The sequence below is a fragment of the Danio rerio genome, chromosome 24 (assembly GCF_049306965.1).
Source record: "Danio rerio strain Tuebingen ecotype United States chromosome 24, GRCz12tu, whole genome shotgun sequence".
Lineage (NCBI taxonomy): Eukaryota > Metazoa > Chordata > Actinopteri > Cypriniformes > Danionidae > Danio > Danio rerio.
The window spans coordinates 40,953,932-40,967,500 of NC_133199.1; the positions used below are offsets into that span (position 1 = coordinate 40,953,932).

Sequence of the window (13,569 nt, forward strand, 5' to 3'; positions counted from 1 at the left end):
TAGAAGTGTCTTGAAAAATATCTAGTCAAATATTGTTTACTGTCATCATGGCAAAGATAAAATAATTTAGAAATGAATTATTAAAACTATTATGTTTAGAAATGTGTTGAACAAATCTTCTCTATGTTAAACAGAAATCGGCGGAAAAATAAACAGGGGGCCGAATAATTCTGACTTCAACTGTATATATACATATATACATATATATATATATATATATATATATATATATATATATATATATATATATATATATATATATATATATATAAATATAAATTTTCCTCTATTTTTTTGTTGCTGAAAAAATGTCATTCAGGTGGGCCTTCAAAAATTGATCAGAGAAAGAAGTAGGCCCCAAAGTGAAAAAGGTTGAGAACCACTGCACTACAATACTCTTAAGAAAATAATGTTGGTTGTCATATGATGCATGTAATGACGAAACAGCAATGCTCAAGGTTTTTTTATATAGTTTTTTTTTAAGACACAACCCAAATATTTCTCAATATTTTGCAGGCTGGAGGAAATAAATGAACAAACAATCCGCCTATTCCAAAAACTCACTATAGAGGGCAGCAGATCAATACTTAAATGTTTTTGTGCAAGTATTAGATTATGCACAGCTTGGAGGAAGAACCATTTGAAAATTGCTATTTGTATTCATTTCAAAGTGAATGCAGAAAACAAATATTCAACTTTGTATTCATTAGCAGAAGAGGTTGCATTCCAATTCCAAAAAATGCTGCAAAAATGATTTCACTGCTCAAGTTCAACCTAATTAAATTTATTTATAATCTTGCTTTTGCCTGTTCATTTCAAATATTTTGTTTATAAAATGTTTATATACTCGGAATTGTTTAAATTCTGGGGTGGCACGGTGGCTCAGCGGTTAGCATTGACTCCTCACAGTATGGTGGTCGCTGGTTCGAGTCCCGGCTGGGTCAGTTGGCATTTCTGCGTGGAGTTTGCATGTTCTCCCCGTGTTGGCGTGGGTTTCCTCCGGGTGCTCCGGTTTTCCCCACAGTCCAAACACATGCTCTATAGATGAATTAAGTAGAGCAAAATTAGCCGAAGTGTATGAGTGTGTGTGTAAATGGGTGTTTCCCAGTACTGGGTTGCAGCTGGACTGGCATCCGCTGTGTAAAACATGATGATGGTGATTTGCATGTGTTTATTAATCCTTCAGATCGCTGCATTCGAATCGGTGTTGGAAAAATGCAAAAATCAAGAAAGAGATTCAGTTTTTAGCAGGCATGGGCCGGTTTAAGACCCTGACTGTATGAAAACCTTGGATAAAAATATCACTGATTCACTGTATGACAGTATTGTGATTACTGCTCTGAAATATGTTCTTTGTAAAAAAAAAAAAAATTTAAATAAAAATTCTGTTGAACACAAGATATATTTTAAGAAACATTTAAAATATGAAATATTAACAGTAAACATGTTAGATTAAATATTAAAAAAATAATGACCTGCTATTTTAATTAGTTTACAAAACACTGATTTCTTTACAAAATGAAAAGGCGTCTTTGTTACATCTTTCTTTTCACTGGATATAAAGTAAGCCACTGCACTGTTCTGCTGCAAAGCCTATAGAATGTTGGTTTATAAGTGATTTGTTTCTCAAATGTTTGCTGAATCATGGGCTGACCAGTAGCTTTTGATATGGAGTGTCCTTCTCTGCTGGAGATTCTGTTGCCCTAAAAAACTAAATAAAGTAATTGTAAAAAAAAAAAACATGTTAAAAAAACACCAACATATACTTTAGAATATGTATAACAAAGTTTTGGTGGTTTGAAAACCTTGACATTTCCAAATCACGCAAACCTTGAAAACGGTTAGTGTCCCATGCCTAGTCTTAAGTCTTTTGAGTGAGTTATGAAGTTACAAACAGTCATATAAGACAGAAGTACTGGGATAACAGCTTATAGTTTAGATAAAAGCACTGATGTTTATGGTAAAGATTAAAATCACAGTCAAATGCATTCAACGACGCTCAAAAATGACTGTTGTAGGCAGCAGTTACATTATGTAACCAATAGGTGGCGACAACCAGCCATCAAAAATATGCCACTGAAAAATTCTTCAGAAATGATCCTCTAGCAGTGAAACATGAAGTTTTATGAGTGAACAACTGAATCATTTATGAGACTATAGCTAAATATGGGTTGTACAAATTATAACGTTAGATTTCTACATATAGCGTTATCAGCAGCAGTAGTAACAGTGAATTTTTCATTTTATTTTTAATGAATTTACAGCTTCTAATTTCCCTTTGTTACAAACAAAATTGTCCTGCAGTGCTGTTTTTTGTAATAAATGTAAAGCGAATGACATTTGTCTCCTCCCCTTTTTGGCTGATCCAAAAAATGGTCCAATCCGTGACTAAAAAACCAAAACGTGATCCGAACCGTGAGATTTGTGATGCGTTACACCACTAGAAGATACCACAGAAATTATTTATTTTAATTAAGATGAATAATCGCACCAGCCAGCCTTCACTCATTCATAAAGACAAAAACAAGGAGACTGTTTGTAAAATGTAATGATGACGGATAAAGTTGTGGAGGGTTAATCGAGTGTGGTACGTTTCTAAGGTTATTAAAGGTGTTTTCTGTCACTACTAGTTTAGCCTGCATTAATGCATTCAGTGTAAGCTACACAAATAATCATTGAAAGATCAGGATCTCAACACCCACGCACCGTAAATTATAAATGATGGTGATTTGCATACGTTTATTAATGCTTCAAATCGCAAATCTGTTTGAAAAACGCAAAAAAAATGAAGAAAGATTCAGTCTTTAGCCTTTTGAGTGAGTTATGAAGTTACAAACAGTCATATAAGACAGAAGTACTGGGATAACAGCTTATAGTTTAGATAAAAGCACTGATGTTTATGCTAAAGATTAAAATCACAGTCATATGCATTCAACGACGCTCAAAAATGACTGTTGTAGGCAGCAGTTACATTATTTAACCAATAGGTGGCGACAACCAGCCATCAAAAATATGCCACTGAATAATTCTTCAGAAATGATCCTCTAGCAGTGAAACGAAGTTTTATGAGTGAATACCTGAATCATTTATGAGACTATAGCTAAATATGGGTTGTACAAATTATGTCAGATTTCTACATTTAGCGTCATTAGCAGCAGTAGTAACAGTGAATTTTTCACAGTACTGAATATTTTACATTATTCAGCTGATAATTTATTCACTTTATTTTTTATAAAATTGCAGCTTCCAAGTTCTGCTTGTTACAACCAAAATTGTCCTGCAGTGCTGTTTTTGTAATAAATGTAAAGCGAATGACATTTGTCTCCTCCCCTTTTTGGCTGATCCAAAAAATGGTCCAATCCGTGACTAAAAAACCAAAACGTGATCCGAACCGTGAGATTTGTGATGCGTTAAACCACTAGAAGATACCACAGAAACTATTTATTTTAATTTAGATGAATAATCGCACCAGCCAGCCTTCACTCATTCATAAAGACAAAAACAAGGAGACTGTTTGTAAAATGTAATGATGACGGATAAAGTTGAGGTGGGTTATTCGAGTGTGGTGCGTTTCTAAGGTTATTAAAGGTGTTTTCTGTCACTACTAGTTTAGCCTGCAGTAATGGATTCAGTGTAAGCTACACAAATAATCATTGAAAGATCAGGATCTCAACACCCATGCACCATAAATTATAAATGATGGTGATTTGCATACATTTATTAATGCTTCAAATCGCAAATCTGTTTGAAAAACGCAAAAAAATAATGAAAGATTCAGTCTGTAGTCTTTTGAGTGAGTTATGAAGTTACAAACAGTCAAATAAGACAGAAGTACTGGGATAACAGCTTATAGTTTAGATAAAAGCACTGATGTTTATGGTAAAGATTAAAATCACAGTCATATGCATTCAACGACGCTCAAAAATGACTGTTGTAGGCAGCAGTTACATTATTTAACCAATAGGTGGCGACAATCAGCCATCAAAAATATGCCACTGAATAATTCTTCAGAAATGATCATCTAGCAGTGAAACGAAGTTTTATGAGTGAATACCTGAATCATTTATGAGACTATAGATAAATATGGGTTGTACAAATTATGTCAGATTTCTACATATAGCGTTATTAGCAGCAGTAGTAACAGTGAATTTTTCACAGTACTGAATATTTTACTTTATTCAGCTGATAATTTATTCACTTTATTTTTTATAAAATTGCAGCTTCCAAGTTCTGTTTGTTACAACCAAAATTGTCCTGCAGTGCTGTTTTTGTAATAAATGTAAAGCGAATGACATTTGTCTCCTCCCCTTTTTGGCTAATCCAAAAAATGGTCCAATCCGTGACTAAAAAACCATAGCGTGATCCGAACCGTGAGATTTGTGATGCGTTACACCACTAGAAGATACCACAGAAACTATTTATTTTAATTAAGATGAATAATCGCACCAGACAGCCTTCACTCATTCATAAAGACAAAAACAAGGAGACTGTTTGTAAAATGTAATGATGACGGATAAAGTTGAGGTGGGTTATTCGAGTGTGGTGCGTTTCTAAGGTTATTAAAGGTGTTTTCTGTCACTACTAGTTTAGCCTGCAGTAATGGATTCAGTGTAAGCTACACAAATAATCATTGAAAGATCAGGATCTCAACACCCACGCACCATAAATTATAAATGATGGTGATTTGCATACGTTTATTAATGCTTCAAATCGCAAATCTGTTTGAAAAACGCAGAAAAATGAAGAAAGATTCAGTCTTTAGCCTTTTGAGTGAGTTATGAAGTTACAAACAGTCATATAAGACAGAAGTACTGGGATAACAGCTTATAGTTTAGATAAAAGCACTGATGTTTATGGTAAAGATTAAAATCACAGTCATATGCATTTAACGACGCTCAAAAATGACTGTTGTAGGCAGCAGTTACATTATTTAACCAATAGGTGGCAACAATCAGCCCTCAAAAATATGCCACTGAATAATTCTTCAGAAATGATCCTCTAGCAATGAAACATGAGGTTTTATGAGTGAATAACTGAATCATTTATGAGACTATAGCTAAATATGGGTTGTACAAATTATGTCAGATTTCTACATTTAGCGTCATTAGCAGCAGTAGTAACAGTGAATTTTTCACAGTACTGAATATTTTACATTATTCAGCCGATGATTTATTCACTATTTTTTTTTATAAAATTGCAGCTTCCTAAAATGTAATGATGACGAATAAAGTTGAGGTGGGTTATTCGAGTGTGGTACGTTTTTAAGGTTATTAAAGGTGTTTTCTGTCACTACTAGTTTAGCCTGCAATAATGCATTCAGTGTAAGCTACACAAATAATCATTGAAAGATCAGGATCTCAACACCCACGCACCGTAAATCATAAACGATGGTGATTTGCATACGTTTATTAATGCTTCAAATCGCAAATCTGTTTGAAAAACGCAAAAAAATGAAGAAAGATTCAGTCTTTAGCCTTATGTGTGAGTTATGAAATTACAAACAGTCAAATAAGACAAAAGTACTGGGATAACAGCTTATAGTTTAGGCACCGGTCAGGCTTCACTCATTCACAAAAACAAAAAGACTGTTTGATGGCCTAAAACCCTACATGCTTTATTTCAGTTCTAGATTTTGCCGAGCACAAAAGGCCGACAAGAAGAATACACACATTACCTACACACGCAAGGGCCCCCCCTCCCACACATACACACTCACTCTATCTCACACTACTCTCTCTCTCTCTCTCTCACACACACGCACGCACGCACGCACGCACGCACACTCGCACGCACACACGCACACACACACACACACACACACACACACACACGCACACACACACACACGGTGGGGCAGTGCGCGCGCACAGGCGTTAAATTATCAGAAATGAGCCAATCACTGCGCAAATAGAAAATGTATATGATATAGTAAGAAAACGAAAAGCAGTAAAATATCATAGTTTACAATAATTCTTCACATTCAAAGGCTTTACATATTCAATACATACACAGCAAGGCCCTGGAACATGACTTCAATCCAAATACGCTTTCATATATTAGAATTTAAATAACACAGAGAAGCCAGGCCAGAACGGAGCGGCCCCAATAACCTTATACAAGAATAAAAATACAAAACCTGGATCCTAGAGTCACCTCTTTACTCACCTCCCATTTGCAATTTTACATCAACTGTACATCACAGTCATCTGTTACCGATCAGGAAGACGCACACACACACACGCACACAAGCCATTCGGTCTCACACACGCACAACGGACTTCCTGTTAAAAACGGCCAAATGAGAGGAGCCAAACACACACACACACACATGCATGCGCACTCGCTCGCGATCAGACTGACCCTCCGTCACAAGCCTCCAATCGGAAATGCATACCGCCATAATGCAAGCGATATAAAGAAAACAGCTAAACTCGTCGTCGTGCTTTGTTACTGCACAGAGCCAGGGGCGTGAATCACCCTCGCGTTACCCACGTGGCTTTGGTGGCGATTGTTTACGCTGTGGTGTCAGGTTTATATCGAAATGTGAGAAGACACCACAGCGTCCAATCGGAATCAGCAAGACCAGCTACTGTAGCCAATAAGGGTAAAAGGACCCGCCTTAACTCTAAACGCACACTAAAGCGACTCTCGTCATTCAAGGAAAGGAGTTGTGTGTGTTTTTGTGTCAGGTACAGACAGGTGGAGATTGCACAAAAGTGTTCGTTACCTGCATCGCGCTGGAAAGACTCGTGTAATAAATGCGTTCTGCTGACGTGACATGCTGACTACGGCCTTGCTGCTTTTGGTTGTAAAGAATCCATCTTCAGCGTGCAAAAACAAAAAAAACCCGAACAGAGAAAGTGCTTGGGAGCGACGGGACTGGACTGATATATGAAGAGACAGAAAGACAATATATAGCTGGAGAGGCGTCTCTACAGGGGGGCGTGTGTCCCTGTTCTTGATTGGTTGGGTCGGGGGCTGTGGGGGGCGTGGCCAAAAGGAAAGGAGCTCGGTAGTCCTATAGGCTGGGGCTCTGGTGTTTGTGGTAGATCTTTCGCCAGACTTCTTGGATTTTCTTGCACCATTTGTCAGCGTTTCCGCTTGGGTCCATTAAATAGTACGTCCGGTTTGGCTGCGGGAACATAAAAAGGGGGTGTTAAACATTTTATTTAAAAGATGGAGAATATAATAGGTTATTTCTAGGCCCACCCGGAGTCTGTGATCGCAGAATTTCGCGGATTTCTAGCCCATCATTAATTCTGTTTATTTACCCGTGTAAATGTGTGTAAATCTATAATAATTCAGTTTTTATATTAATCTCAGTAATGTTATTGACTAATGTGAAAATGTTCATCTGATTTATGTACAATGCAGTTTGTACAGTAATATTTTCTGTCTTTTACTAGATATATTATATGACAAACTTGCTTTATTTACCAAATAAAGTGAATCTAATTGAATTTGATCTAAATGGAATTGATACTCCCAAAATATTTCAGCAGAAATCCGCAGATATTTACCAAAATTCTCGGCAGAAATAGCAAAAAAACATCCGCAGATTCCATCTGGCCCTAGTTATTTCCAAAACTGTTCAGTATAGTAGCTTACCACTTTTGAGAGCCTTTTTTAAACATAATACACTACTATTATGAAGAAAGCTGATTGGTTCACAGACAATCGTAAAAAAAAACAACAACAAGAGTATGTAAAAGATGCTACATGTGAACAGCTCCTATGGATATTTCATAAATTGCTACTTTGAATGCTTATCAAGTGATGTCAATCGCAACCTTTTGGCATACACCCAAAGACTATAGAATACACAGGACAAGTCACTCGTACAAGTTTGAATAGGGGAAAGTGTAACAGTCAATATGGTGAATGAAGCCCCGCCTACTAGTACAGGAGCCAATCACTGATCGCTATAGACTGACGATTCTCCGCGGGAGAAGTTTAGACTAGACATGTGTTTTTATGTAAACAAACACACTGCAATCTCAGCGTTAGTTGCTTCACAGACATAAAAAATATATTTACATAAAGCTGAGTTGAGATTTCTACTTTTAAACAATGAGGCACAGACCGTCCTGTCAAATTCACATTAACTACTCGCATGCACACAAACTTGTAAACAAAGAGTCCCTGTCATTTGTGGAGGAGATTCGCCATCAAGACCAAGTTGAAGAATACTTATGAAAACCAGCGCAATCAGATAATGATTAGCCAGAGGAGACAATAATGTGTAGAATGAGGTTGGTGTCGTGATCTTGTTCCTTTTGAGTGCACATGCGCATTAGCTCAGTCAACTGGAATAAAATGCAGATTTTGTTTGATTCGAATGGTTAGAAATGAAGCTTATGAGATGGCTGTTGCTTAATTTTATTGATGATTCCAAATATGTAATGTAATCGTAAGCATGGCTAACAGTGAGAATTTGATGTTTCCCCATTCAGAATGCCCAAGCGTACTGCCTGAGAGTACATTTCTAAGATGGTGCCACAGAAATGACTTGCCTTTTATTGCATTACCTCCTTGTAACCAGCAACTTGTGTAATATATTTAATTAGAAAATACATCTAAAGAGTGGATTTATCAATAGCAGTCAGTACAGAGGAATAAAAACAACATTTTCAAAGCATTTTCCGAGGAGTCAATACAAAATCGCCAAAACTAGCACTGGTCAATTGAGGTAAATTTATTATTATACTTAAAATTGCTAGCCTGGCTTGTATAACTTCCATGTAATGTTTATCTTTACCATTCTTTGTTTTCATGGTAGTTATATTATCTTTGAAATGTAGGCTTTAAATCAAGCAATGTTCATCTCCATAATGTCGTCTGTAGCTTTTAACTGCGTATGTCCTTTAATATGTCAATGAATTCTGGCTAGCTGTCAAAGTTTGTTATATTTGTAGTTAGCTAGTAGTATTGTTTCTCTACGTCTTTATCGTTATAGCTGTGGTCTGAAATCGGCTGTTGTATTAAATTTAGAACAATTTTTACAATAAGGTCTTGATTTTTATGTTTATAGCTATCATGCTTTGTGTAAAAGGCCCTTAAGGGGTCTTTTGGCAATGGAAACGCAAACCAGATAAGGGTTACCCATACCAAACTGCACTGAAGCATACTGCTCAGTGAAAACGAGCCATAAATGACCAGCAGGACTGTGATTACCGTGTGAACAAAGAAGGTTTTAAAGTTCTTGGCTTCAGGCCGTAGTTCTGGTGACCAAGGAATCTCCCCTTTCAGAACTTTATTGACCGGATCCACATAGTACAAGTGAGGACCCTCAGTCAGCAGCAACTGCCTCCTCCGTGCAAACAGACCCTACACACAAACACATATGAATAAAACATGCTGAAACACAAAAATCCTCAATTCTTTTACTAAAGGAGAACTTTCATATATCCCATATAAGAATCGGAATTTACGTTTTCAGACGATTGAATTTTGTATTAAATCGAGGTATCGCAATTTTTTTTAATAAAAATCTAAGATAGACAATAATTGCACCAATGCGCTTAGATCCACTCTGTTTTACTCTACCTGACTGCCTGTCTGGGTTTCAATCATGGTAGTGATGGACTGAACACGAAGACTGGACAGCCTAATTGAACCCAATGCATGAAGTTGTGGGCATGCATCGCAGAACTGGTGGACATACAACAAATACAAGTATTTACGCGTTTTAAGTTGTGTATTTTTTTAATACCTTTGCATCAAACGCACTGTGGTCCACTCCCTCACGCTACTCCAGCGCTGCCTGATGAGGGGATTTACATTCAGACTAATGCAACAAGTAAAATCCTACGTGATTTCACACTTTACTAAGTCACGTCTGTGTGGATTGTCAAGACATATTCCCTTATCAAGTCGATGAACTTGATCTGTCAACATGTAGAAAGGACATAAAAACCTGCCATGTGAAAACCCGTGCCAATCTTAGTTTGAACCACGCTGATCTTAAGTTTGGTTTGAACACGAGCAGAGGTGAGCAGCTGTAGCAGTGAAAAGTCAAAGTGTCCGCTCCCCATGGCAGCATTAGTGGACCTAGTTGAAACCCACACAGGCAGCGTAATACAGAGAGTGGTGCAAAGCGAATCAAATGATTAGTATTTAAAAGGGGGAAAAAAGACAAATAGATTAAATTTATTATTTTATATTAGACACACATCTGGTGCTTGTATTTGCTCTTGCAATACGTCCACAACTTCATGCACTGGGTTAAATTAGGCTTTACAGTTTTTGTGTTCAGTCCTTTACTTTCACTGCATTTTTTCAAGAAAAAGGCAGCAGCATTACAACCTGTAATTCAATCAGAAGAAGACAAAGTCGAAGCCAAGCTGACAGCCAATAATTCCCAGGCTCAGCAAAACTTGCAAAAAAAAAAAAAAAATCCCCTGTATTCCTGCAACCAGTGCCCCTTCTCAGAGGATGTTCAGTGCAGGTGGGAACATTATAACCCATCACAGAGCATCTCTAATGCCTGAAACAGTAGACAGGCTAGTCTTTCTCTCAAGAAACATGTAAAGAACAGCTACATGCGACATATCAAAAACCTGCTTTATATTTGCACTATGCAAACAAAGTGTTGTTTTTATTTATTTATTTTTTACTGTTGTAAATTTGCTCAACTTTTTGAGTTGACTGATGTAATGTTTACATTGGTTAAAATGGGTATTTCCTCACTACATATTCAGAAGTATTAATTAATTCAAATTGCAAAATATATACATTGATATTTTATTCAAATCTTCTGCAAGGATATTTAACTCGTGAATTTGTTTTGTATGTTTTCGACTCATTACAAAAAACAAAACAATGGGAATCACATGACTACAATGATCATGCGGTTTTCATTCACTCAAAAGACTACACTGTTCACACTAATGTGATTCACTAAAAATAAAAAAATATCAAACTACAGTGACTACATTAGTCATGCTGTACAGTTTTGATTTACTAAAAATACCTAAAATGAAAGAAATCATTTATTTTAGAACATCTAGATAGTTTCAATTCATTCGTTCATTAAAAATTAATTGAATCGTTTCAAGTGAATTGAGTCATTTGTTCCAAAAATGGATTTAATATATTGCTCATCCTGCATAGTACTTGATTCACTTAGAGTCAATTCATCAAATCAATTTGCTTGAGAACTGGATGGACAACAAATCTACTTGATCACACTCACTTTGCGTTTGTCCACAGGGCCCATTTTTAAGATGAGGTTATTCTCCACAAACTGGTGCCTGGTTTTAAAAAAAGACAGACATGTTACAGTCATGTACAGAAAAAATTAAAATTAAATTTTATATAGATTTTAGATAGATTTATATATATATATATATATGTGTGTGTATGTATGTATGTATGTATGTATGTATATATACAGTGCCTATAGAAAATCACTATACCCCTTTCAGCAGGTTTCATCTAGTCAATTTTAAAGGTGCCATATAGTGCATTGGTTTAGTAAGTTAAATTGTTCTCTGATATAGTCGGTGCCACTGGTGTATTGGTTAGTGTGTCGACACATGCACTCCGGTGTTCACGACAACCCAAGTTCGATTCTGGCTAGCGGTCCTATGCCAATCCTTCCCCTCTCTTTGCTCCCGTCAATTCTCTCTACTGTCTTATCTAATAAAGGTGAAAACCCTAAAAAGATTGTATAAAAATGATACCTACATGGTAGGTTTATGGCTTTGGTAAATTAAAAAAAATCTCCAGAAATGGTTTTCTAAGTTAATCAGTGAGTCCATAAATCACCCATAGGATTAGAAGGTCCATGATTGACCATTTCAATGTGGTGGTGTCATTGGCCCATAAACATTTCCTGCTTGTTATCAAACTATTTAATAACTGAATTAAGAGGTAATTCAAACATAACTTATGGTTAAAATAGCCATCATAACATTATCTACCAATATGTGGCTCTTTTTGGATTCTCAGAAGCTATAGAAATTAAAAATGTAAAACAGGAAATACGTTGGGCCCAACAACGTTGTTTTTGTTTACATTCCTCAAAATGATCTATATGGTTCTTGTCGTGAATATTAATGAGCTCCACACGCGCACACACACACACACACACACACAAACACAAACACAAACACAAACACAAACACACACACACAAACACACACACAGAGCATGATGTACACTGAACATGGACAAATATAAACCCAATCAGAGTAACGTAAAGCTATTTAGGTCACCAAATCTGTTGTGGATAAAGGCTTAATTATATTTAAAGTTGACAAAACAAGAGAGTGAAAAAACTAAACACACCGTATGCCTCTTCAGAGTGGAAATTGCATTTTGCGTCCTGAGGCGAGTCTGAACATGTCGTTGTCCAGTAATGCACAGTAAAAAATTTGGCGCTCGCATTTGAGATAAAAGTCTCACATACATAGTAAGAGAAATAAACGGTTAATATGACTGAAGGAAATGATCACTGTTGTATCACTAGAAAACGTTTGACTTATCAAACAGCCTGAGGCCACCATATTAACAATCTCAGAGCTTTTTTTATGATCTCAGAGCTGCATATGAGTCATGTTGTTTTGATGTTCTGGATGAATGACCGAAAGTAGGCATATATGCAAATGCGGGCGCAAGAGCGAGGGCTGTGAGTCTAGTCACAGTTTGTTTTGTCTTCTGATTGACCAACTCGCTCTTTAAGATCTCAAAATTCAGGGCTTCTGGTAGTACCTAGAATAGCAAAATCAAGTAAAGGAGGTCGAGCCTTCTCTTTCATGGCTCCTACACTTTGGAATAGCCTTCCTGATAACGTCCGAGGCTCAGACACACTCTCCCAGTTTAAAACTAGATTAAAGACCTATCTGTTTAGTAAAGCATACACTCAATGCATCACCTAGTGGGTTCCACACAGGCTTCTGCATCTTGCTTATATACACTATGAACAGCAGCTACGCTAATTATTCTCTTTATTCTCTATTTTCACCTGGGGATACTCATCCCGAGGTCCTCAGATTATGCGGAGTCACTGATTGGATCCAAGACCAGCGACGTGATGATCCCAAGGATTCCATATCCGGGACCAGGCCATATCCTGAGCTGCTGCTGCGCTGATGGTCGTGGGGAGTGGAGAACATGAGTCTGATTCCAGCGACGCTCCAGGGACAGACGAGTCTTCGCTGAGGCCATCTTCCAGCCTAAACCACGGCGAATGAAGCTCTGCACAAGACTTTTGGCCAGCGGAGAAATTAAAATGGTCGTGCCCAACTGAGTCTGGTTCTCTCAAGGTTTTTTTCTTCACTCCCATCAGGTGAAGTTTTTTTTCCCTCTCCGCTGTCGCCACTGCCTCGCATGGTTCAGGATTGGTAGAGCTACGCATCGATGAATTTGCTCTTCAGTGTTTGAACTCTCAGTAATGATTAAATCACACTGAACTGAGCTAAACTGAACTGAACTGAAACACTAAAACCTGAACCACACTGTTCCAGTTACTGTGACCATTTATGTGAAGCTGCTTTGACACAATCTACATTGTAAAAGCGCTATACAAATAAAGCTGAATTGAATTGAATCTAAGTTACAGAGAAA

General features: G+C 37.0%; 1 protein-coding gene across 2 annotated transcripts in view; it reads right to left on the reverse strand.

The window, feature by feature from the left end:
• Positions 1-5,588: 5,588 nt before the first annotated feature.
• pdpk1b (3-phosphoinositide dependent protein kinase 1b) overlaps positions 5,589-13,569 on the reverse strand; it is a 24,307-nt gene continuing 16,326 nt past the window's right edge. For both annotated transcript variants that reach the window (XM_073940175.1, NM_205699.1), the window contains 3 exon segments: positions 11,195-11,252; positions 9,175-9,327; positions 5,589-7,132 (listed from right to left, as the gene is read on the reverse strand). In XM_073940175.1, coding sequence (XP_073796276.1) covers positions 7,019-7,132; positions 9,175-9,327; positions 11,195-11,252 — 325 coding nt within the window. In that variant the 3' untranslated portion in view covers positions 5,589-7,018.